This window comes from Acartia tonsa, chromosome 11 (assembly GCF_053477335.1).
Source record: "Acartia tonsa isolate MP-2025a chromosome 11, ASM5347733v1, whole genome shotgun sequence".
NCBI lineage: Eukaryota > Metazoa > Arthropoda > Copepoda > Calanoida > Acartiidae > Acartia > Acartia tonsa.
The window spans coordinates 22,396,366-22,422,708 of NC_137270.1; the positions used below are offsets into that span (position 1 = coordinate 22,396,366).

Sequence of the window (26,343 nt, forward strand, 5' to 3'; positions counted from 1 at the left end):
ATCAAACATTATGCTCAAGTCAAGGTGATTTAAACTGAATTTTAATATGGAGGGATTTAGGGAAAATTTTATCAAAAGAACAAGAAAAATTTTATTTGAATAATCTTTAAACAACTTTTCGCGGATAATAAATACAATTGATAACATTGAATTATTCTAGTTTTGCCGAAGTCCCGGGCCAAAAACAACTGGTATTACATTATGATTTTTGTTTTATTATTCTTAGAAAATAATGTAATACCTTGTGCTACATGATTTTTCAGTATGGCTCAGAAGTTAGAACTGGCTCTAATCCAGCGGCACCGAAATAGAAAATAAAATTTCTGACCACTCGTTTGTGAAATTCTAAATAGTTTTTACACATAGATGGCTCTTGGGGTACTTTGAGGGGAGGAGGTAGACCCCTTCGCAATTTTAATTTTAGTTTTAAAAGGAAAAATTAAAAAAGGGGAAGGAATTAATTCTCTTTTGAGTGTGGTGGTACCCTCCCCAAGACAGACATAGATACTTTTCTATAAGGACACCTTAAATCCCTGAATTTAAAGATTAATTTAGTTAAGGAAGAGGTTAACTTAAAGTGCAAGAAAAATTTTCTGCATTTCCTTCGTCGAACCATTTATTTCTTAATTTTTAAATACGCAGGCTGTTCTATAATTAGGGTAGGTTTGTCTGCAAAATATTACACAAAAGTGACTGTGGCTTTCATTTAGCGCCATCAGAATGGTGATGAGTTCGAATTTCTGTCTAACACCGTGTCATAACTAAAGACGTTAGAAACGGTTCCTACTGCTGCCTTGTTAGATTCTTAACATTAATAGTTAGACTATGGATAATGCCTTGGCCCAAAACAGGCACAACTCATTACTATGCATAGTTTGGACTTCCATATTATGTTTCAAGGTTAGACATTTTGTCATTCTTGTTTTAAATTATAGATAGGGATTGGTGGTAATTTAATGTGCAATCAAGGTTATTTTATTTCTTGATTCTGTTATACAAAGGTAGGTAGGTAACAATAACTTAACTTTGATTTTAGGTATTGCATTTTATTACGCTGCATTAATACATCCGAACCATATAAACGTAAAATAAAAATATTTTTTTCTTTGTATATTGTTATGCTTTATATATTAAAATTACAGATATTTATTCAAAAGTGCTAATTAATAAAATAAATCTATTGATAATAAAATTCAAATCTAATGAATATCAAAACCATTCAATAAATTGTTGCATATCTGCTTGTGGTCCAGGAAAAAAAGCTGAACTTGCAAAGGTTCTGAGAATAAATGATTTATCTTTCTCTGTGTTGCCCCCTGTCACAGTTATAAAAAGTGAATTCCGATAAGTTTCAATTAGATTCTGACATCTAAAGGAGAATCTACAAAAAAGCTCAAGAATTTTTTTTTATTTCATAAGATCACCTCTAAAATCTTATACATTGAAAGGTTGAACTCAAAAAACGCTCTTTTAAAATTTTAACAACTAAGTTTAAAAAAGTTAATTCCAACCAGTTTCTATTAGAATCTGACAACTGAAGGAGGATCTATAAAAAGTCTTTATCCAAAATTGTCATTGAATAAAAAACGACTAATTTTATACTTTGAAACCTTGAACTAGAAAAACGCTATATTAAAATTTCAACAATTAAAGTTATAACAAGTGGATTCCGATAAGTTTCAATTAGAAATGACATCTAAGGAGAATCTACAAAAAAAGCTCTAGAAATATTTTTTACTCCTTAAAATTGCCTGTAAAATTTTATACATTAGATTCAGACATCTAAATGGGAATCTAAAAACTTTATAAAAAAAATGTTGATAAACACAATCTTGTATTGAATATCTTACGATAAAAGGCTGAACTAGAAAAATACTTAATTAAAATATTAACAATTAAAGTTAATAAGTTTTATCTATTTTAATATTTTAATACAAGTTTTAATTAGAATCTGGAAAATATGTAGTGATTTTCAAAAATTCTTATTGAATTAATCACAGAATTACAGAAATAAAGCTATTACAATAATTTAAATGACCAATTAACTCTAAATAGAATATTAATTACAAAAATGTATCTTTGATAATTAACAAGGAAAGACCACCACAAACTATATGTACATTTTAATTTGACCAAGGAAAAACTGTAAGAATAATAACAAAAGGTTAAATAAAAATATTCTCATTTATTGTCGTGTAGGAAGAAACAAACAATATTTAATATTCTTGAATGTAAAGAATATAGTTCTTTTCTCCAATTTTCTTTTTAAAACTTTTCATTACAAAACATCTAAAGTAAAATGTATTTATGTAGTTGCACTGACAGAATAACCTCACAGAGCCTGCAAAAATATTGCCATGCTAAACTTTTTCCAATTTCCAACAGTCCATTCAATGTATTCACTTTTTTTTGTAAAGGTTAAATACTTCTCAACAATGAAGAAAATAGATTGTGTATTGAGTGTAGCTCTTTATTAATCTACTAGCAGCTGCGCTCCAAGCATCTAGGAGCTCTGTATTTAAAGGAGTAAGGAAATTAGTAAAATAGCCTTAAACCTAACTTAGATATAAAAATTAAATAGCCTAAAATTATCTAGGAACCTATAAGAAGCTTCAATAAAACAGAGAACTCAATAGGTACAGTAGTTATTGAAATCTTAAGCTACAGCTAAAAAAAAGCTTACTACTTTACATAATAGGATTTGTAGTGGAGTGTATTAAAATCTAATGAAACCTAACTTTAGATGCTTAGATATTAATGTATGTTTTTCAAAAAAAGGGTGATTGTGGTTTAAATGACACGCAAGTGAAACTGGCTGTAATTGATGAAAATATAAGATGATTTATTATTTTACCTAGCATTACTATTGATATCATCCATTTGACATAACAGCATGTGAACCATGTCCAATTTAAACCTAATTTTTATTATAGCTGATTACACTCTTTATGCATAGTAGGATATCTTTAAAAATTTAAAATGTATCATTAACATATCAACTTCGATCAAAAGTTATTTGTACACAATTGATTGCTTATTGCTTGCAGATTATTCATTTTAAGTGAAAAATATGTTGTAAGGGAGATTGTATGCAATAATTATTTTACTACAACATGTATTGCATAAAAAGTTTAGAAATTGTGTTAATGATCTTGCATAAAATGATTAGACTACCCACTACAACAAGCCTGGCCAATTTTACAATTGCCTTTGTACAGGAAAGTCTAACAATGTACTTGAAAACTCTTAAACACAACCTACTTTACAATTTTATTTCAATCCTCACCCCTTCACCCCCCATTTAACATCTGGTTATATTAAATTTTTAAAAGTAATAAAGTTTTTGTAATGCTTTATTGGAGTTGGCTCATAAAAGGGTAAATCCATTTATTTCTCAATTATAACTTCATGACTTAAAAGGAATGGAATTAAAGAAATATTCTTTAAAAGAAATTCAATAGGAATTATTGGATGTTGATCAGTGCTCCACTTGCAAACAAAAGTATTACCAACTTTTGTTCTCTGAAATGCATTTACCAAATTCTGCATTCAACTGTTCAGCCACTGAATTGAATTTACTCTGTAATTTTAAATACCTACCCAATCTAGATTTAGAAAATGCAAAAATAATTCCAATAATTGGGTATTGTTCCTTTCTTGGCAAATTTTATATGATATTTCTTAATTTCAAAGTGATCATATTAAACAAAATTACTAAATAAAAGCATGATTTTTGAATTAATAGTTATGTTTAATTATAAAGGCAAAAAAAATCTTTAAAAAAAGTAGTCCATATTATCAGTAAAGTTATGTTTTAGATAAATTAAGCACTATAAAGTTGATTTGAGGTAGGTATCATAAAAAATTAGCTCAAAATAACTATAAAAGTTGCATAAAATTAATTTTGTTTTTATAGTTTTGAAATCCTTTTACAAAAAAGGAATCCTTTTCTAGTTTTTGGTAACCGTGGACTGAACATGTTCTTTAAAGTAACCTTCAATCTACAGATAGTAAGTTGGTTAAACAGACATTACTGTGTTACAGAGTATCTCTGACCAAAATTTTTTAAAATTAATTTGCATTTTTGCCTTTTCAATAAACCAAAAAATACTGTACAAAAACAGCAATGTGTTTTCTGTCTAGCATAAGCTAAACAAGTTTTCCTATAAAAGTCATTGTTAATAAAATCATAATTTATTATATTTCCCCTTCTAAGTAGAAAGACAAATTAAGAAATGCAACTTGTTTTCATAATAATTTGCTTCCACCAGTTGTAATTGAAAATAGCTGTGTGTGTGTATGTGTGTGAGTGCAGGTGCCGCATACAAATTGTCAGAAATGAATAAATGTTTAATAAATTATAGGTGTAGCAATTCTGTATTCATTTTTCATTGGGGAATAATTTTGGCAGCCACACTAAAGTACTAGATAGTTCTAGAATGGGAAATAGAAAAATACAATAATTAATAATATGAAAAGGAAATCTTTTTTTTTTGATTGTTTGACATTGACTTTTGCCAAATAAATTTATAAAAAAATAGTAGTCTTTCATAAGGGTAGGCATTTTTTTAATTAGCTAATTTGTAGATACACCAATGCTATAAATTACTTTTTATTTCTGCTATCTCTTTATCTTTTCCTATTTTACACAATTATTTAGTAAGGAAATATATCATGTTTTAAACTGAAAATTTGTAATTAAAATTAGGAGAAATGTTGTGAATTAATTTCAACTTAGTAATGAGAGAAATAGATAATTAAGAAAAGTTGAACATAGAGAACTAATTTTTCTTAAAATTTAAAAACATTTAAAGACTTAAAAATATTTCTTCATAAGTAATGTTTAGAAGGGTGCATGGCAATAATACAACTAGCAAAAAAAACACCAAAAAACTGTAAATTGACTGTCAAAAAACAAATTTTGTGGTCAAATTCACACCTGCATTTTTAATGGGTATGACTAAAATACAGTTGTTACACTGTCATTTTTAAAGTTTTGCTGTCAATTATAGAACTATATTTTGACAAAAATATGTCTATCATATGTGTATAACACCAGATCCAAGTTTTAGCATCACACCTTCACCTTTATTTAATCTTCTTATACTTCCAAATTCTGCTACCAGATTAAATTAATAATAGAAAACTATACTTTTGCCAGTCCTATAAGGGGCAGCACCCCGGTTAGAATAGTAAGAATAAAGCACATTTTTTGTGTATCTGTTGTCTGCTAGAGGATATTTAAATGACCTAGAGATATGGGTTACTATTTATTTCTGAGGAGCGTAGTTACAAAATGAATTTTGTATTTAAATCCTTTGGCTACAAAATTGGTCCAATCTTCATTAAAATAATTTTTTAGTTATGCATTTATATAACACAAATCAATATTGATAAAAGACAACAAATATAACTATGCAAACATGCCAGGTTGTTTACCAGGCTTCAGAATTATAAGGTACCTTTTGACTGCAGGAGAGGGTAGTAAATTCAAATAAGAATTTTCGATTATTGTATTCTTTACTAAAATAAAATAAATGAAAAAATTGAAGTGGGGAGGTTAATTTGTCGGTATGATTTAGACATATAAAAAAACACCCTCTTTTTCTTTCAATATAAGGGGGGGGGGGGGCGGTAGGTCAGCGTTCAATATGCACTTTGACGGAAAGCACCCTATTTTAATATTAAAATTAATATACTGTATTTCATCCTTTTTTGTAAAATCTACGGAAAATTAATTAAAATAAAATAAGTTTAAATTCATCACAATAAAATCATACTATTACATTTTGGTATTTGAACAAAGGTACAGATAACGGTTAATTAGTCTCGGAGAAATGTCAGACTAATTTCAATAAATTAAACTCTAGTACTTTATATTTTAGCCTTTAAATAAATTGTTTAAATTCAAAATTAATATTATACTATTTGTATTTTTAAAAGCAAAACTTTTCTATAATTAGGATCAGACCTTAAGTCTATCAAGGTTAGCTCTTATCGATAATTTAGGCATGTTAGAATTGTTCTATCGATTTCAAACTTGGTATGGTGATTCCTGTGATGGTTAGGTACGATCTGATTTTAGAACAACAAATTACAATATTATAAGCGAAGCATCTCTATAATCAAGTCCTAAAAATGTAAGTATGTCCTTTAAACAGTATTCTGTTTTTTAAAACATTTTTATATTTTGCCTTTTCAGTTCGGACACTCTAAAAGAAATAATGATCGTTTGTCCTACAATTTTAATCCTTAGCTTTTATGGATATTTTCATCCTTATTAAGTAACAATTTATTTAACTGGACAGATTAGGTTTTAAAGATATAAATTCGTAAAAAAATATGAGATTTTTTTTTATTTCACGAAAATAACCAAAATATGTATGTTTTCTAATTTGCAAATTTTGGTAGAATGACGAGATATTGTAAGTTATGTTTGGATCCTTATGGATGTTGTCATTCTTGTTTAATTTTATTTTTGTTTGTATTTGAGAGAGGTAAAGAATTACACAAATATACAATCTCTTACTTTTGGGACATAGACTATTGCTCAATCAAAATAATAGAAAAACTTTTATTTTCAATTTATTACAAAATAAGATAGGGAGTGGGGGACTTTGTGCTCGACTATGATGGGATCTTAAGGGGTAAGACAATGAACGATGTATTGTGTTAATCGTGGATCAACACGTAGCGCATCCGCTCGTCGCCGGGGAGTTGATAGGTTCGAATCTCGGGCCGACTCCGCGTCATAACTAAAGACGTTAAAAATGGTTCCAACTGCTGCTAGGTCAGGTGCAAATAGTAAGAGTAGGGGGAAGGCCTTGGCCCATAAACAGGCGCAACTCACTACCATGCACAGTTAGGACTTCTCAGACAAAGGTCGTACAATCAAAGGGTTGGTTGTCTGATGGATGTTACCTAACCTAATATCCTTGGGTGTTATCGCATTTCATTACACGCGGATTCTCTGGATTCTCTAAATATTCACTTTTAAATCGAAGGAGGATCCCGCTCTTACGAGGTAATGGTAATAAAATTGATATACATACATTCCCAACGAATTCAAATTTCCCCATATGTAGATTAAGATTATTGGTTTAAAAGAATTCTAATATATACTTATTTATGATTATTTATAACCCTTATCATAAAACATGTTGAAAAAGTCCAAAGTAACTCAAAATCAGCTATATGACGTAATGCAAAAGAGGAAGATAAGAGGAGAAGTGGGAAAGAAAACCCCTAAAAAAGAGATGCCAATAATACCTCATTTTTATGACGTCATATGGCTGATTTTTGAGTCACTTTGGGCTTTGTCAACATGTTGGTATGTTAGAATTAAAATCCACACTAAAGACCAAGATTCAAAGTGTTGAATATCTGTCTTTACCAACATGTACATCATTTTACTTCCTCTGCAGTTTTGGAGAGCAAAGATTGTTTATAGCTGACTACCTTAAGTAAAATTTAAGGTGACTAAACTAAAATCATTGCCTTGCTACAATATTTGAATTTAAGTTTTTAAATGAAATGAAGTGTAATATAAGTATCGGGTCATGATCTTAACTGTCTGTAAAGAATTGCTTTTAAAATTGGTTTTATGAATTTCATTGTTACTTACAGAAAAGCAATGTTACATAGATATTTAGAAATCAAAAAAGAAAAAAGTTATGACTATTGGACATTTGCTTTGTAATTCATTTATCCGTTTTATAATTCATGTCCTTCTGTGCTTTGGTAACTTTGAATGTTATCCACCTTGTTTTTCTATTTTTATTAACTTTTATGTTTGACTTTTAGTAAAAGACAACATAGTGCACTTTTAGTGTACATACAATGCAATGTAAATAATAAAAAATTGTAAAAAATCCTTGAAATTTTATATTAGAATTAATTTTATTATTTGTGTTGTATACATCTTTCATAGGATATGTCAATGGAAGAAAAATTGATATTATTTTTAAAATACCACTTCTTTGAATAAGACTATTGGTTGAAAAGTTTGATCTCTGCTAAATTGTACAACCCAATCGAAAGATAATAAAAGGTCCTATAGGATTTAATTTAAAGAACAAGAGAACATGTATGTAAAAAAGACATAAAAAGCGTAAGTTTGCAGCTGCTGTCCATAATTATATAAACTTCCAGTCCCGAAACCAACACCTCCAAGACAGCAGGCCGATATGCACCATGTATATTTTGTTGGTTATGTTCGAACACTCACTTTTTGTTTGTGTTTCATTTGTGTTTTTAAACCCCATACGGTTTTATGATATGGGATTACATACAAGCAGAAATATACGCAAAATCATTTGTGATTTCTTTTGGGAGGGTGGTAGTACCCTCCCCCAAAATAGTTTTAAACCTTCCTGGGACCTATCCTGTAAAGGAGAATCATATCGGTTCAGTGGTTAGCGAGATCCTTCGGTACAAACATACAAACACACACAGACAAATAGACAGACAGACATCCTGTTACTTTAGTATAAGAATAGTGATGGTCAATATCAAATTTTAAAATTTTAAAATCACCGCTTGTTAAAAATAAGTTGGTGGTTGAATCTAATTCGCACGTTGAATTTTTGCGCTTTCATACAAAGTACCCTGTGAAGCCCTGATAAAAACATTCCCTAATTTTGAAATAAATTAAAATAAAGGGGAGCGGGGTAGTCATTCGTTAGTTTAAATATCAATTTAGGTCAGGTTAGCTTGAGTACTGGGTAGCCCCGCAATGTTAGGGCTCCTGCAGGGTTTATGAAAAAGATAAAAACTATAAACCCTAATTTTTTTTCTTTCCTTAAATTCCCTAGTCGAGCATTGAGCCCTTCCTCTCAGATTTAAAATTGTAGCCGATGCTGTGAGTATTGGTGCAAAAATATGACGTAACAAAAAAAATTAGCTAATGAGAGTCCACTATAAATTTTACCATTGGTCAATAACGGCCTCTCATTGGCTAATTTTTTTTTGCTACGTCATATTTTTTTGCACCAATACTCACAGCATCTTGTAGCCTTGCAGGGGTAGGGCACCCCTTGGTGCTCGCTAAGCACTTTGAGGGAAAGCACCAAAATCATTTCGTGTTTTTCTGCCAATATCACATTGATATAATTGAATTTGAAATATATAGGCCAATTGTATTTTTATATTTATTAGATGTTGAACACAATATTGAGAATTTTCGTATAAATATTATGGTAATACGTTGCACAATACATTTCAACCATTATAGATAACAAGGATGATAACATCAATAAAAACTATATTCGGCAATAATGGATTTATTATTACCTGGATGTTACACCAGACTGTCATGTACTCTAATATATTTTAAACTTGCAGCTGGCTAAAATAAAGATCCCCCATTCACCACCTTTACCTCATCCCCTTAACTCCAACTGGATGAACGAACTGACCATTAAATGATTACCATGTTAGCGACATAATATGACGTTTTTTCCCTTGTTATAATATTCATGTATATTTTATACTAATTTCGGCAGTTGTTCAATTCACATTATTGTTCCTTTCGTCTAAGAAGTAACTAGATAATTGCTACGCTTTCATGTCTAATTGTAATTGTAATCTCTATTTCAATAATAAATTCTGTTTAATAATTCTTAGCATTGTAGTTAAGGTTATAATAGACATGCTATATGCCTCATTGTTAAAAGAATCGTGGTTTTAAATGGATAGAAAGATTCTTTAAGACGTACGTACTGGCCCTAAATGCAGCACAGCATAAAAATGCAATAAATGTTTTGTAACCAATACAAGACTAAAGTAAACCATCCATTTGAATCAATTACATTCAAAAGTGAATGCATTGTTCTGTCGCTTTGAATATAACATTAAGTATGTATATTACACCATGAACTACTTTTGAAACCATTGTTAATATGCTTATTGATATCATCTAGGGGTCATTGCACCAATCAGAGGAAGAGAATTAACAAAATTAATAGCCTTAATCTATCCCAAGATATCAATAATAAAGAAATTTGGCCTATAACCATCTTTGGACCTATGTGAAGCTTTTCTAAAATGGAAAATTCAAATGGTTTAGTGGATAGCGAGACCTTAATGAACAAACAAACAACTTTATTTACTTTATATGATAAGAAGAACGTATACTTATATAAGAGCCAAAAAATAAAGAGACGTTAATAAAATTTTATTAAAAGGATAATCAAACATTTTGCCAAAGTCAAACTGCTGTAAATCAATATATTTATATTGCATTAGTTTTTTAAAAGCATTATACATTTTTTAAATTTTCAAAAAAAAATGTTGTGCTTTTGCCTTATCCTTTAGGAAGGACTAGAGATTGACCTATACCACGGATAAATAGCTTATAACCTGATTTGAGCAAATACTCCTAAACCTATTTTAAGCTTCACTGTAAAGTAGAACAATATCGGATGAGCGGTTAGAAAAGTTAACACAGAAAGCTATTTGAATGGATGTATTATTACTTGGATCTTAAACCAGATTGTCATGTTCTATAATAAAGTGAACTCAGTAGCGGGCTAAATAATGATCTCCTTAATCCCCTCCCTTTTTCTCCTCTTTCCTTACACTGCACTGGATAAACGGCCCGATCAATAAATACGAGGGAAAATTGCAACAATTTTCTCCTGTTATATCATCTACATATATTCTACATCCATTGCTATTTGTCACGAACGGATGGACCGACTCAACCTATATGTAGAATAGCTTTACTTTTTTAAGGGAATTAATTTGAATTTTTCCCAATAAAGGGAATGTTATTATATAATTTCGGATACAAAAAAGTTTAAATGATTTTATTTTGACCTTGGGGAGATACAGTCATTATGAAAAAATTGGTTTTTCATTTTATATTTTTAAGTTCGTCAATCAGTAAAAGGATCTCGCTAACCACTGAACCGATATGGTTCCTATTGACAGGCTAGCTTATGTGAAGGTTTACACCTATTTTAGGAAGGGTACCACCACCACCCTCCTAAGAAAAATCGCAGAAAAGTACCAAAAAATATTGAAATTTTCCTGCAAGGCGGCGCCGTTATCGTAAAAAAATGAATAAAAACAGCTGATCTTAACATAGACAAATTATGTATCGAATTAGATATCTAAAATAATAAAAACAAATTATTTATAGTGCCACTAGAGGCCTCTAGGAGCGTAGCCGCTAGTAGAAAATATGTTAGTTTTTTAGTTATACCTATGGACGTATAAAAGTTCTAAAGTAGCTCCGAAAATCTTATATGCAGAAGATTTTTATTGTGTCTATAAAAATGACGTCATATTGACTAAATTTCCTAAATTTGTTTTTAATAATATTTATAACCACCCATTGATTCCAATATAAAATTGGAAAAATTTAATCAGAAATTCGGATTTTATAATTCATTTATTGTTTCATTCTAATACTTGGAATTAATTTTGTAAGTCAAATTTAACATTTAACTTTAATTATTACTGCTTTTTCTCCTCTAGCATCAAGTGGGAGAAAAAAAGCCTAAAACAACCCAATAAAAGTATCTTAAAATAAAAACACCAACATTCAATTTGAAGTTTCAAATAATATATTAAATTAAAAGAAGAGAGATGACAACAGCTATATTTTAGCTTTCCCTACGAGGCAAAGACCCGGTCCCAATTTTTCTATTGGAACTTTGAAATCAGCTGATACCAGGTTTTCTAGCTAAAAGGTCTCCCTATTAGAGAGATATTTGTCCGGAATACACATCTATACTAATACATTCATCCTATTATATAAAGTAGTAAGAAGTTTTGTCTGTAGCTAAGGACCTTGCTAACCGCTGAACCAATATGAAAGGTCCTTGGATGGTTTTAGGCTATTATATTTGTATACCTTAAAAGTCTGGGTATGGTTGTTTGCTATTTTTCTGCTTTTCCTTATTTCTTTGAATATAGAGCCCCTAGATGCCAGGGGTGCAGCCGCTAGTAGTTTATATTTCATCTCAATTGTTTAGTTTCAATGTGTAATGTTGGGACATAATTGTTATTAGAAGCTTTTTACAGTACCTATAAACAATGACGTCATACTGGCCTATCATTGGTCAATTAAAATGTATACTGGCCTGCCATTGGTAATTTACTCTGTGTATTGGCCTATTATTGGTCATTTGTATTGAATGTCGTCATTTTTTTATAGGCAGCATTAAGAGCTTATTGTTATTGTTATTTTTTCAGGTGATTGGTCATTGGAGATCAGCAACGTGAAAATGGAGGATGATGGGGGGTACCAATGTCAGGTTGGAGGGGTGGGGCACCTGCCCCCGAGTAAATCCAGGTATCTATCTTAATGTCTGCATTTATGCCTTTTCTATCCGTCCGTCTGTTTTTTTATCATTAATATCTTTAACGGGATCAACCGATAATTTCAATTTTTATATAAACTTGCTTCTGATGGTTTGTTCTAATTCTTGGGTGCCGAACTTTAATCCATATTTATCAGCTTAAGCTTCAATTAAGTTTTAAACTTATTAGGAGAAAATTTTTCCAAATATTTGTATCCTAAAATTTTTTTTATCTTGCCCAGAAAGGGAATAGAATATTCCCTGAGATAAAGACATTACAAGAGCAATTCCGTAATTTCTATTACACTATAAGCTTAGTCTGTTCAATAATCTATAATACAAAGTAGAAGTCTGTCTGTCCGTCTGTCTGTCTGTCTGTCCGTCTGTCTGTCCGTCTGTCTGTCCGTCTGTCTGTCCGTCTGTCTGTCCGTCTGTCTGTCCGTCTGTCTGTCCGTCTGTCTGTCCGTCTGTCTGTCCGTCCGTCCCTTAAGATCTCGGTAACCACTGAACCGATTGGATTCTACTCTTCAGGGAATATACCTACTGGTCCTGTGGTGGTTTTAGGCTATTTTCTTGGGGGGTGGGACACCCCCAACCCCCCCAAAAACAAAAAAATCCCCCTATTTTTTGCTGAAGATTTCCTTGGTCCTTTTACGAATTTCACCAAAAATTTTTTTTTTATCACCTCTTGGGTCAAAGCCCCTAGAGGCTAGGGGCGAAGCCGCTAGTGATATTATAATTAAGAATATTTATCCCTCTCCTCTTCTTATAACCATACAATTCTGTATTTTGTCTGCTTTTTTCATATTTAACTTTGGGATAAAAAAAATCAAATTGAAACCCACGATTGAAAAATGAATTGGGATAAATGTCGTTTCTTGTGTGTTTATTATTTATTTATTTTTGCATCAAAAATATCTTGCCCTCATAATTTCATACTCCTAAATGCACACATCTTACTATTTCTTTAAGTAAAAAATAGGAAAAAGTCCTTTTTTTGTGTTTTATTTGCCATTTCAGTTTCAAAAAGAAAAAGCAAAACACATTTTGTGGAGGGATTTGTTAGGGGTGGTGGTATCCTGCCCCCCAAAAGCTATAAACTTTTTCAGGACCTATCATACGCTTCTCGGTGTAAAGGAGAACCGTATTGGTTCGGTGGTTATAAGGATTCCATCTACCCGAAACATTGTTTTAATTTACAATATAATTTTTTTTTGAGAATACCTATTCAAATCTTACAACTTTGTGATAGCTCAGCAATGCCATTAATCAAGAGATCTAGTTTGGTCTTTTCATATAGAATAGATAGATAGATAGATAGATAGTTAGATAGTTAGATAGATAGATAGATAGATAGATAGATAGATAGATAGATAGATAGTTAGATAGATAGATAGATAACTAGATAGATAGATTATTAGATAGATAGATTATTAGATAGATAGATAATAAAATAGATAGATTATTAGATAGATAGATAATTAGATAGATAGATTATTAGATAGATAGACAAATAGATAGATAGATTAGCAATGGTAATAATCAAGCAACCTTTTCAAATAAACTTACTATAGCATTTAACAATCAATGAAAAAATTGCAAAATTTTGCTACCACAGCTAATCTTTTCTACAAGGATTTGTAGCAGGTCAGTCCAAAACAGAGCAGTAAGCTGTAATACAGTAATTGTTTATAATTATAACAATAAATATAAATGACTGAAAAAACTTCAAAAAAGGCCAAGATATTTTTAGTATAGCTTTCTATAGAAATAGAATAATTTAATTTATACTTATAAATGTAAAAGTAACAGAATGTCCGTCTGTGTGTTTGTCTGTCTATAGCTTAATGTCTTGGTATTCTCTAGACTGAAATGGTTCTTCTCCTTTGTAGGGAAGTTTTTTTTCAAAGGTCCATGGAATGTTTATAACTATTTTGAGGGAGGAGAAATCGCCACTAAGAAAATTACCCTTTTTTTCTTTCTAAAGTAAAGTGGAAAGTCGACTTTTTTCTCCCCCCTGTTTCCTCAAGTGCCCTTGAAGTTATATACTAGAATTGATAAATTTCAATAAAAGCCGTTCTTGTTTTCCTTTTTTTTTTGTATATGAGGAAAAAAATGTTATAAAATTTTTGAATTAGGTAGATGTTGAGATAGATTGGATGTTATAACTCAAAAGTGCATTTTTTACACCATCAACTAATAGGTTGTTAAAAACGAAGCTTTTTATGATTAGGTTCGGTACATCATTACGCCAGAACGTATAGAACATTGTATTATTTCTTTATCATCATAAGACTGTGCAGTCATTAAGATATTACAATAACACCTTTTCCAGTATGGCTTCAAAACCTCTTAATATCTTTTGGATTAAAACCGGTTCTCAGCCAAACTGAAAAATTATGTATCGTATTAAAATAAAATCATAAATTTAATACCAACTTCACCTTCTGGGGTTAACACAACTGGTTTGAATCTTAAAATTTATCGTTTAAAAAAATTTGAAAAAATACATTAGATTATCCTCCTCAAACCTCTAAAACACCTCATTTTCCCACCGTCAAAACAAAAAGCTTGGACGTTCCTGTAATGGGATAACAAAATTTCCTTCTTACACGCCACTGTTATTGATCTACATGAAGAATTTAAAAAAATTAAATTATGGTTTACTTTGAATTATCGTCCATTGTCTTATCTCTTATCATCTTTGACTTTTAGTTAAATAAAAGGTTACATAATTCTATCTCTATAATATTATGCAATTGATAGTAAACAAGGGCAAAAATGTCTATAATACGCGCAGCTTAATCATAGATAAAAAAAAAACTTTTATACGGTTTTATATTTTGTCTGTCTTACATAAATAGAGTGTATAATATAAATTTATCCAATAAGATCCACAGATAAAACTAAAAGTCATATAAAATTTTTTTTTCTTGGTAGGTGATAATATACAATTTTTAAACTTGTTTGTCAATAGTAACTGGGCAAAATTTTATGGGAAAGCGTTTAAATTCATGTGCATTATTCTTTATTCCTGCGGTGTGCACTAGAGGGTTGTAAAAGGGTGTCAACACACACCTTAAAATTGAATTTTTTATCCTCTATAGGTTTTTTCCACCCTAGTGGATCGCTGTGCACACCACTAATTTATACCTGTTTAAAAACAGTCAAACACAATTTGTAGAGTATCTCTGCGACTACTAAAAAGAAAATATGCAAGAATAAAAAAGTATAAGACAATGGCCAAAAAATTGATGTACATCCCCAATGATGATACCCAAAGTCAAACCTTCTGGAGATTGCAATTAGTGGTTGAAACGTTTGGACACTCAACTTAATGAATCAACCAATCAAAATTCAATATAAGTCCCCAAAGTTATCAAGAATAAGAACCCTTATTATAAAACTTTTGGGTCTAGTTTAATAAACAGCACAATATCCCCTACCTCCCTGAGAATATGTGAACATAAATGAAGTTGTTTGATGTGCGAATAAATATTCATGAACGAATAATCAATAGTTACACATCCCCTACATTTAGTAGAATATATCAGGTAGGGAGGGTACAGTGGGCTGTTTATTTCACTAGTCCCCAATGGTTTAAAATAACGTTTTCTTATTCATTAGGCACTTTTGTCAAATTTTGATTAGTTGATTCATTAAGTTAGGTGTCCATAAGTTACAACCACTAAGTTTTATTTTACAGAAGGGGTAAACTTATACGTCATTACTGGGAACGTAAATTTATCAGCAAAGGTTATAGTAGTATTTTAATTACCCTTTTCTTAATTAAGATTTTTTTATTTTAATTCAATGTTCTCTATGGCAATTTATGCATATTTATCGAAAAAATGCTCTAAATATTACCTATAGAACCCTTTTTGTATAACCATAATAATGCATTTGATAGAAAAATCAAAAAGAAAAGTCATACTTTACGCAGTTTTTGATATAAATCAAAACAAGAATTATTAATCTAAAAAAACGCGCGGCTAGAGCTGTACTACACAATAAGAACACACTTCTTAGTAGAAAATATATTTCCTTTTTTCAAGCCTTCTTAATTCTAATTGTTTGAGAGTTTCTGTACAACAATTATTAATCTGCTTTTAATTATTAATTAAATACTTCTCTTATATTGCAAGCTTTTTTTTATTTACAAGTATGCAGTGCTTAAATGTTATGCATATTTAGAAAATCAGGGATTCAAAGGATAAGACAATTGTCGACTTATTGATGAAAATCTCCAATGTTACTATAAAAAATTACCCCTTCTGTAGATTGCAATTAGTGGTTGAAACGTATGGACACTGAATTTACTAAACCAATCAATCAAAATTTATTAAAAGTACCCAAAGTTGTTGGGCCAATGAATAAGAAATTATTATTATGAAACTTTGGGGCCTTGTGTAATAAACAGACCATTGTCTCCTCTCTCTCTTTGTATTAAATACGGTGAAGGAAGTTGGTGATCATAACTATTTTAGGATATCTTAAAACTTGAATTACCCTCTCTCTTTATTCCTTTCCCTATTTTGTGCGTCGTTCTTGAGTCTACAGGTGTTTATACAAATGTGCCAATTTAATTTTTTTTTTAAATGACATCTGTTTAATTTTCCTTTGCAATTAAGCTTTTTTTAGATACAGGGAAGGTTTTTAGCTATTTGGGAGAGCGTATCTCCACCCTCCCAATTTAAAATCCCCCCCCCCCAAATTTTTTTCTCTCAATATTTCTTATTAAAACTCAAATTAAAAAGTAGAAGGGCGGTTGACTTATCCCCCTCCCACCTTAAGAACACCTAGAGGCTTCTTGGGGGCGTTCGTTGCCCCTAGTCTTTCTTAAAATAAAATTAGGTTTGATCACGAATTTCATATGGTAAAAATATTTTTCTTATTTAATTGTTATCCTAATAAGATAAAAGTTATGCTTGAAAATTGTTTTAATAGCTATTATTATATGTTGCATTTTTAGATAAACGTAAGAGTTGTGATCAGAATTTGCGTATCATTTGTACTCTTTTGCGTCATTGCGTATTTTCAGATATGTATTACCCGTCATCCTAAATACAAGATATGCAAGAAGAGGAAAAAAAAACATACAAAAATCAATAATTGTCTGATTAATGTATGGATGACAGACACTTAGCAGACGGAATAAGTACACAAGTGTACATACTCTTATGCTTTTATATGTTAAAGTATCTTTTTTCGTTTGGTAAATAAACATTTCAAATATTCGAGAAAAACCCATTTGCACAAAATGTAAACTGTACAAAATAAAACCCTTAATTAGCTTGTCATCAACGTGTGTTTCAATTTTCCTCCTACAGTATATTATAAACTTTTAGTTAGTAGCAACACTATAAATGTGGTAGGTTCGACTGTTTGTCACTTTCTTTCTTAATTACTTAAATTTAAAGTAGAAAGGTTTCTTGGGTATAGTCCCTTTCATAACATCGCACCTTATGGGGCGATTCTTCGTATTTTTCACAGTAACTTTTCTCCTATTTCTAGCCCCTGTGGGGGGCTTTAACTCCTGTGGGGCCAATTACCTAACCCTGTGGGGCAATCGCCTAACCCAATATAACCTAACCTAACCTAAAATACCCATAAAAAGCTATTTAAAAAAAAACGACGAATCGCCCCGTATGGGGCGATGTTACGAAAAGGACTATTCCCGGTTTCTTTTGTCTCAAGTCTAAGATTGTAATAAACACCTAACTGATTGAATTCTTTATTTCGAGAAGCTTAACATAGGTTTCAGGATGATTTTAGGCAATTCAATTTCTAGATTTTACTCTTGTGATGGTTTAAGGCTTTTTTTAGCATTTGATGTTTGTATTATCTCTGAAGATTACTGAAGTACCCAGGGATATAAAGGGATAAGACAATGGCCGATGATTTGATGTACATCCTTATTGATGAGACACAAAACTAACCCTTCTGTTTATTAAATTTAGTGGTTAAAACGTTTGGACATTCAACTTAATAAACACACAATCAGAATTCTATAAAAGTCCCCAAAGTTGTTAGGCCAACGAATAAGAAAACGATGTTACAAAACTTTGGGTGCTTGCTAGTGTGATAAACAGCCCATTGTCCCCTCCCTTCCTCATGAAGAACCTTACATATAAATATTCTGTAAAGAACTGCATATTTCTAACACTAATAATCCAGCAAGATCACATAAAAAGCAGATTTAATTGTCGGTGTGCAACAATTTCCCCACTAACATCCTAACTTTTGCAGACAACTAACTCTTTTATTGCACCACCTTTGTCTAGAAGTCCAAACTTTTTTGAGTAATTAGTTTCGCAAGTTTTGGGATAAGATACTGCCCCTACTCTTAAAATTAAATTATGCATATGACATTGCAGCAGGGGTCAAATTTTTAACCTTTTTAGTTATAAAAGTTATGTACTAAGATTCGAACCCCTAACCTCCCCAACTACAATGCAAGAGTTATTGATCATCCAGGGATCTAAAGGGATAGGATTATGGCCGATAAATTGATGTACATCCCCCATGATAAATCAATAAATTACCCCATCTGTAGATTAAATCTTTGAATACGTTTGAGAACACTTAACTTAATAAACAAACCAACAAAATTCAGGGAAAAGTCTCCAAAGGTGATAAGCCAACAAATAAGAAAACGTTGTTATAAAACTTTTGGGACTAAAGTATTAAACAGCGCCCATTGTCCCCTCTATCTCTGCTGATTATCTGGACTAGCTAACTAAACTACTACATAAAATCTTTAATTAAGTTACTTATCAAAAGTGTTTTATAAAAAATTAAATTTACTTTCAAAACAATTAAAACCAATTAAAATTTCATAATATCTATCTGTGTCCAGTTTCTGTACCAAATATTGCACATAAAGTAATGTTGAAGAACAGTTAACTTGTTTTAAAAGTTGTCTCTACTTGAGATTCAAGAAGCACATTTGTTCACTATGTACTTGATTTTTGTACAGTTTTATCTAGTATGGTAATGAAAGATATGTATGTACTAATAAAGACGTCAAAGGTTTGGAATACCAGCTTACCTAAAATAAATCTTGGGGTGTAACTAGAAAAGTTTTAGAAATAACCCCCCACCAAAATCTTTGAAAGCCCTCACTTTACCCTCCTTAAAAAAGCTTGGATGTCCTTGTATGCACTAGAATTGTGAGGGTGCTCATAGGCAAAAAAAAATATATATACTTAATTTTAATTTTATTTTAGACAAGCCAATCTGACAGTTTTTGTGCCTCCTGAACCCCCAAAAATTTTAGAGGTAATTTAAAAAAAAATATTAATACCATGTAAATATTCCCATTTGTAAAAGAAATGAAATAACTATTGATAATCTATTTATTACTTTTAGTGATATAACTGTAATACATATATCTATACTGCACCTAAAAATACCCTTAAATATCTAGTTATAAAATATCAGTTCAACAATTCTATCAATATTTTTTATTTATTTATGTGTATAGGTTGGAGACAGAGGAGTAGTGAGTATAGCTGCAGGACAGCACCTGGAACTTACCTGTGTCTCCAGAAATGGTCGTCCACCTGTCAAGGTAAACCTGCTAGGGCTGATTTAAATGAATATATTCCAATGATTTCCTATGATATAAAGAGGTAAGTTTTTTGTCTAATGCAAATGATTTCGGAAATTGCTAATAAAAATGAGTTATACGGTTTAAATAAGCATTTTAAATTTCTTACAGACAAACCGAAATAGATAACAGAGATGTATAAACAAACTTAAAGTATTGTTTAATTCTTTAAGTCACTTGAAGTAAATTATATAGATACTAGCGGCTTCGCCCCTAGCCTCTAGGGGCTTTGCCCCAAGAGGTTTAATCAAACCAATTTTTCATATTTTAGATTTAAAAGTAAATTTTTAAAAAAAAATTAAGGGGGGGGGGTATTTTTAATTTTTTGGGGGGGTTCGGGGTTCAAGAAAATAGTTATAAACCTTCCCGGGACCTATGAGAAGCTACCCTGTAAAGGAGAACCCGATCGGTTCAGCGGTTAGCGAGATCCTTCGCTACAAACAAACAGACACACAGATATCGTTCTACTTTGTATTATAGATAGATAACGATGCTAGAAGAAAAAAATTAGACAGAGCCAACAAAAGTGAAGTTTAATTGTAATAATAGCTTTTTAAAAACAATCATTAAATAATATTTTTTATTTTAGAATATTTGGCGGTTTAGTAACGGGACTGATGTTGAAAAAGGGGTTCGAACCCGAGTGTCCACGCAGGGCCAACTTTTCACAACCAAAACTTCGATAAGATTTCAGGTGGGCTTCAGAATTTTTTTCTCTAATGATTATGATAGTATTTTTTTTGTTTTAATTTATATCAACTAAGAAAAACTACTTAGTTTATTGAAAACTGTCGTTTACGGACAAAAATAAAAAAGAATAGTTATTTTTGGCGAGCATTATGCCCTGTGGCCCAAGGTATTAATTTTTTATTTTTTCATTTAATTATTCGAGGAATGTAATACGATGTTGTACATCATTTTTAGTATGGCTAAGAATTTGTTCTAATCCAGCGGTTATTAATCGGTTTGGTTTCGAAGCCAAACTGGAAAATATTTTAATATTTAGAAGATTTTTTATGTAATAATCAAGAACAGATTTTTTCAAGAATTGCACTTAAAAATAATTTATATAACAATGAAAGTACTTTACTTGTAACTTAAATATAAGTTATTATATCTTACTATTTAATAAGAAATTCATGTAATAAGTTATATATTACATTAATAATGTAATGAAAATGTGATTTTTTCTATGACGTTGAAATGAATAATAGAAATAATATATTTAAGTATAAGTTGATAAAAATATATTCTTTGGTTACCTTTATATGACTAGCGGCTACATCTTTAGCCACTATTGGACAAAACTAACCCAACCTAACCTAACCTAACCTAATTGTTTGGTAGGTCCATAAATCTGATGATTTCACTCAAACTCCCTAACCCTTAATCTAATTCATTTAGAGAACTATCCTTGCGGGGCTCTTGGAACCATTAGTTTAACTAAACAAACCTAAAATAAGCATGAAACTTTTAAAAAAGACATTTTTGTGTGATCTAAACCTTTTAAACTGGATCTGTGTCTGTGCGTCTGTCTGTACCAAAGGATCTGCCTAACGGCAGAACCAAGGGGAAGGGTACTGCAAGAGAAATCCCTCCGAGAAAGAAGCCCCAACCCTCCCCCTCCCCAAAAGAATGTATACAAATTTTTATTTGAAAACTAAATTGAAAAAGTGGGAGAACGGTGACTCCCCCCCCCCCTCAACCCACCGCTTTCTTAATTGCTCCTAGTAGCCACAACTTGCTATATGAGGTAGGCCACCGACCAGAATTTTCTAAAATACCATTATTGTCTAGGAAATATGTCTCTTACAATTGTTGGAGAAATTCCATTATTTCAAATAATGGTAGCTACACAATTTTAGGGATATGATATACGAGATAAAAAGTGATTTAACCCAAAATTTTATAAGTTTTTTTGTGAAGATAATGGTTAGTGTATATCTATAATACAAAGTAGAATGATGTCTGTCCGTCCGTCCGTCCCTCAAGATCTCGGTAACCACTGAACCAATGGGATTCTACTCTTCAGGGAATATACCTACTAGTCCTGTGGTGGTTTTGGGCTATCTTGGGGGTACACCTCCAACACCCCAAAAAAACTAAAAATCCCCCTCAATTTAAAAAAAAATAGTTCGAAATTAGTGGTTGCAGCTCCAATTTTTCTTTTTAATCAGTTCGAAATTAGTGGTTGAAGATGCATTTTTTTATTTTTTATTTTTGAAACCGCTAGTATACTATAAAGGCTGCTAGCTGCCAAACGACTGAACTTACTTGTTATGCCTACAAATCTCTATAAGCGGCACAAGAAGACCCATAAATATTTATTTGCCATTATTCTTCTCCTCCCTGCTATGCTATACAATACATAGTATAGCAAGGTCCGGAGAGGCCAATTTCATTTTTACATCTATTTTTCTTTTTCAATGTTAAACAATGTAATTTAGATTATTTTTTCCATTATAGCTTCGAAACCGACTAATGTCCGCAGGCTTAGAACCGGTTCATAGCCATGCCGAATAATCATGTAAAACATCGTATTACAGAATTATTCTACGAACATTAAAATGAAATTAATACCAGTTTTAATCTTAAAATTTTTTATTTCAATATCCGCGGAAAGCTGTCTATAATACGATGCGATTAATAAATATTAAAGATATCTTTTTACTGAAACATTAAAATTAAACAAATTTAAGTTAGGCCAACAGATATATCTATAATACAAAGTATAACGATGTCTGTCTGTTTGTTTGTCTGTCTGTCTGTTTGTTTGTCTATCTGTTTGTTTGTAACGAAGGATCTCGCTAACCACTGAATCAATCGGGTTCTCCTTAACAGGGTAGCTTCTCATAGGTCCCGAGAAGGTTTATAACTATTTTGGGGGAGGGTACCACCACCCTCCCAAGAGAAATCACAATAAAATCGAAAAAAAATTAAATTATTTCCGCCACATAGTGTCGCTAGCGTAGTCGCGCTGCGTAGAGACATGAATTTAACAGCTGATAACATAGACAAATTATTTCTCAAATTAGACATTCAAAATAAGAATAAATAATTAAATGCCACTAGAGGCCTCTAGGGGCGTACCCGCTAGTATAAACATAAAGTTCTGAACTCTACAAGAGTTCTTGTTTGTTTGTCCTTCCTTCTTGTTTTAGAGCTTTTCATTTATCGTTGTTGTAATCTTTTTTTCATTTATTGTTTAGCAAATTTATCTGCATCAGTTGTATTGTAGACAGTCATATTTATCATTTCAGATTTGTTAAACTTCGCTTTAATGCACATTGTTATCCTTATAAGTTCAATTTGATGTTGAAGAATGTATTAGAATTGTCGTCACTTCGGAATATATTCATTTTATTTATATAAAACTTTTTTACTTGAACAATATCCTTCAAAGAAGCTAGTGGACCCATCTCCTAATTTTTAAAAGTATTTAAAAACTTTGGGAACTTGATTGGTTTTTAAAAACTTTAATTTAAGGAATAATTTTAAAAGGGGTAATTTTGATAAATATCATTTGTGATGTACATTAGTTGATCGACTATTGTCTTATATCTGAAGATGCCTGGATAAACGCCTACCTTGTTATTTTTTTATGTTCTTTACCTGATTTTTTTTATAACTGCTCTTAAAATTATTGTATTATTGAATTATTATTAGCGGCCAAAAAGGCAGCCAAGGGGTGGTCTTACTGTTTATGGTAAACATGTCATATAGTTTAAGGATATCTTCACTCATTCCCCTATATCTAATAGCCGCTGAGAAAATCTTTATTTTGATAACTCACTGATCGGACCTCAGCTATAGACTAGATGTGCTTTTAGAAAGCTTTCATTGGACTTATTTGTCCCAGGGATAAGGGATAGGAAACCTGGCCATAAATTAGGTCTCGGCCTGGTTTTGAAAGGGATCATGCAACTTTTACCATTTGCCTAATTTAATGACCTTACTGGCGGACGGCTCATATTGGCTACCGCTCTAAACCAATAGTGTTCTGTGATTGGTTGATACAAATCACAGATGGCGGAAATTTTAGAAGCAGACAATTATAGAAAAAATAATGATTTCGTCTGCTACGAAAAAATAAATATAAATGGTGTTAGATCACATTAGTTTAATTATTAAATCTGCTTAGAGTTAAACATTAAAAAAGGGCCACATAGAAAAAACAAAAATAACGGGATTATTTTTTTGGAAAGAAGGTAGCTACGAATTTTCATTTGGTAGTTTATAAATTAGATGTTGTATTTTGAATTTTAAAAATTTAGTACGGAAATGATACAACACCTTCACCCTAATTTTTGTACAATACAACACAGTACAGATATATCATTACATTATATCCAGTATAGTATCCAAAGAACTTGATAGAATGTTACCCAAGTGCATATTTATTTATTTATTTTGAATTTTAATTAGCAATTAAATTTTCAAATAAAATTTTTACTCATTAATAAAAATGCAAATAATACAAACTAAAATCTGTCTGAGGGAAACCCAACGATAGCTTTCTGACAGTTCAAATTACCAAAGTAAAAGATAAAAAATTTTGGGAGAGAAAAAACTTCATTTTAACAAAAGCCATTAATATATAGGTTTATAAAAAGTTATGTTTTTTACTTTAAACTAGCTACCTGAATTTGATTCTATACTTTATCTACACACACACACACACAGCTTTTTCATTAGCATTTTATACGAACCACTGCGCTATCCCAAAACTGGTTTATTAGGCTAGAAATAGGCCTAGGCTTGAAATAGGCCTGAAATAATATTTTCCTACGTTTCCCATCCCTTATCCCTGATTTGTCCTAGCTTGCTGTCCTATTTTATTAAGTTTTTTGTGTGAAGCTTAAGATCTCAATAACTACTAAACCTATAGAGTTTTCTTTTTAGAGATGCTTCACATAGATCCTTTTTTAATTATTTTTTTTATTATTTAGGATAGTTTCAGGCTATTCTTCTGAGGTGAATTCTTAAAAAAACTTTTGCCCCAGTAAAATCAGTTTGCCACACTAAAATTTTAGTTTGACTCTCTGATTTTAGTGGGGCAAAAGTTTTTTTTAAGAATTCACCTCTGTTCTTTTATGCTCCTTCGAATAGATACTAGGTACGCAGTCGTTAGAATATAAAAGATTTAAAAAAGGGGAGGTGGTCCATTATTGTTTGGAGGATTGTCCGTATCTTTTCAGTTCTAAGACTTTTAATCTAAATATTCTACAAGTGCATTTATACAAAATTTCTTCTATTCTTTCTTTGTAGCGAAGCTACTGTATATGTCAAAATATCTGTGCGTCTTTTGTAAAAAAAACATATCTTTTTTGTGCTATCAAAGAAATTTAAACATTAATACTTCACATGATAGAGTTATCCAATATGCTTAAAATTTTGATTAAATATTTAAGGACAAATACCACATATGAAAAAAAGTTTATTTAACTTCATATTATAGTTAAGATTTATCTTTATGTATGTTGTCATCCTTGTCTTTTATGCATTTTATGTAGTTTACGTTGTTTGCGCTAGGAATTAAAAATAAAGATTTAAAAAACAAACACAGTATAAAAGTACATACTATTTACAGTACATATAATATAGGATTCATATTTGTTTTTGAACTATTTGTTAGATGCGCAACTGACTTATCAAAAATAATACTAGGGGTTATACTATTTTTTCGGCAGCTATTCAAGATGAACGAATCCATTATTTTTTGCAACTTTGATGCATATTTTACGGGAATAAGTTATTTATCACATCGATTTATAGACAGCTTAGTGCGGATAGCAAATTCAAAAACTATGAGAAATAAATCATTTTTTAGGTCTGAGGCGCCGAAGGCTCTAGTTAACAAACTGGTATTAATATTATGGTTTTATTTCATCAGTCGTAAAAAATGTCTGGCTTACGAAACGATACATGATTTTGTACATGACTCAGTAGTAGTACTAGTTATAACCGAAGCCATGTTGGAAGTCCTTTAATGTTTGCAGAGTAGATATGGCTTAATAACGGATTAATTTTTACATTACGATTTTTGCGCACAGAAAAATTATTTTGTCTTTTTTTATTAGGTTGATAAACATGAAGATCAGACAAACTTAATGTGTATAGCGATAAATCAAGAATTCAATATTGAAAAGGTAATCAGATAGATGGATAGATAGATTTATTCATAGATAGATAGATGGATAGATAGGTGTATATTGTATAGGTGGATAAATGATTAAGATAGATGGATGAACAGATCTATAGTGTAGAGGTATATACAGATAACTACCTGCCCCCTTTACCAATTACTTTTTTTTCGTCTGCTAGAAAATTGTTTTCTGCTACCTGGCTGTGTTAATATTCCCGACACTATTAGTTGATTTTCAAAGACCCAATTGAGGTTCTGGGATAGGGACATATAGTTAT

The 26,343-nt window shown here is 30.9% G+C and overlaps 1 protein-coding gene across 2 annotated transcripts in view; it reads left to right on the forward strand.

The window, feature by feature from the left end:
* The window catches only part of LOC145331800 (irregular chiasm C-roughest protein-like), a 139,987-nt gene that overhangs the window by 9,313 nt on the left and 104,331 nt on the right, over positions 1-26,343 (forward strand). For both annotated transcript variants that reach the window (XM_080176640.1, XM_080176641.1), the window contains exons 4-8: positions 12,202-12,301; positions 19,538-19,589; positions 19,795-19,881; positions 20,510-20,614; positions 26,001-26,069. In XM_080176640.1, coding sequence (XP_080032766.1) covers positions 12,202-12,301; positions 19,538-19,589; positions 19,795-19,881; positions 20,510-20,614; positions 26,001-26,069 — 413 coding nt within the window. The remainder of the gene's footprint in view (positions 1-12,201; positions 12,302-19,537; positions 19,590-19,794; positions 19,882-20,509; positions 20,615-26,000; positions 26,070-26,343) is intronic.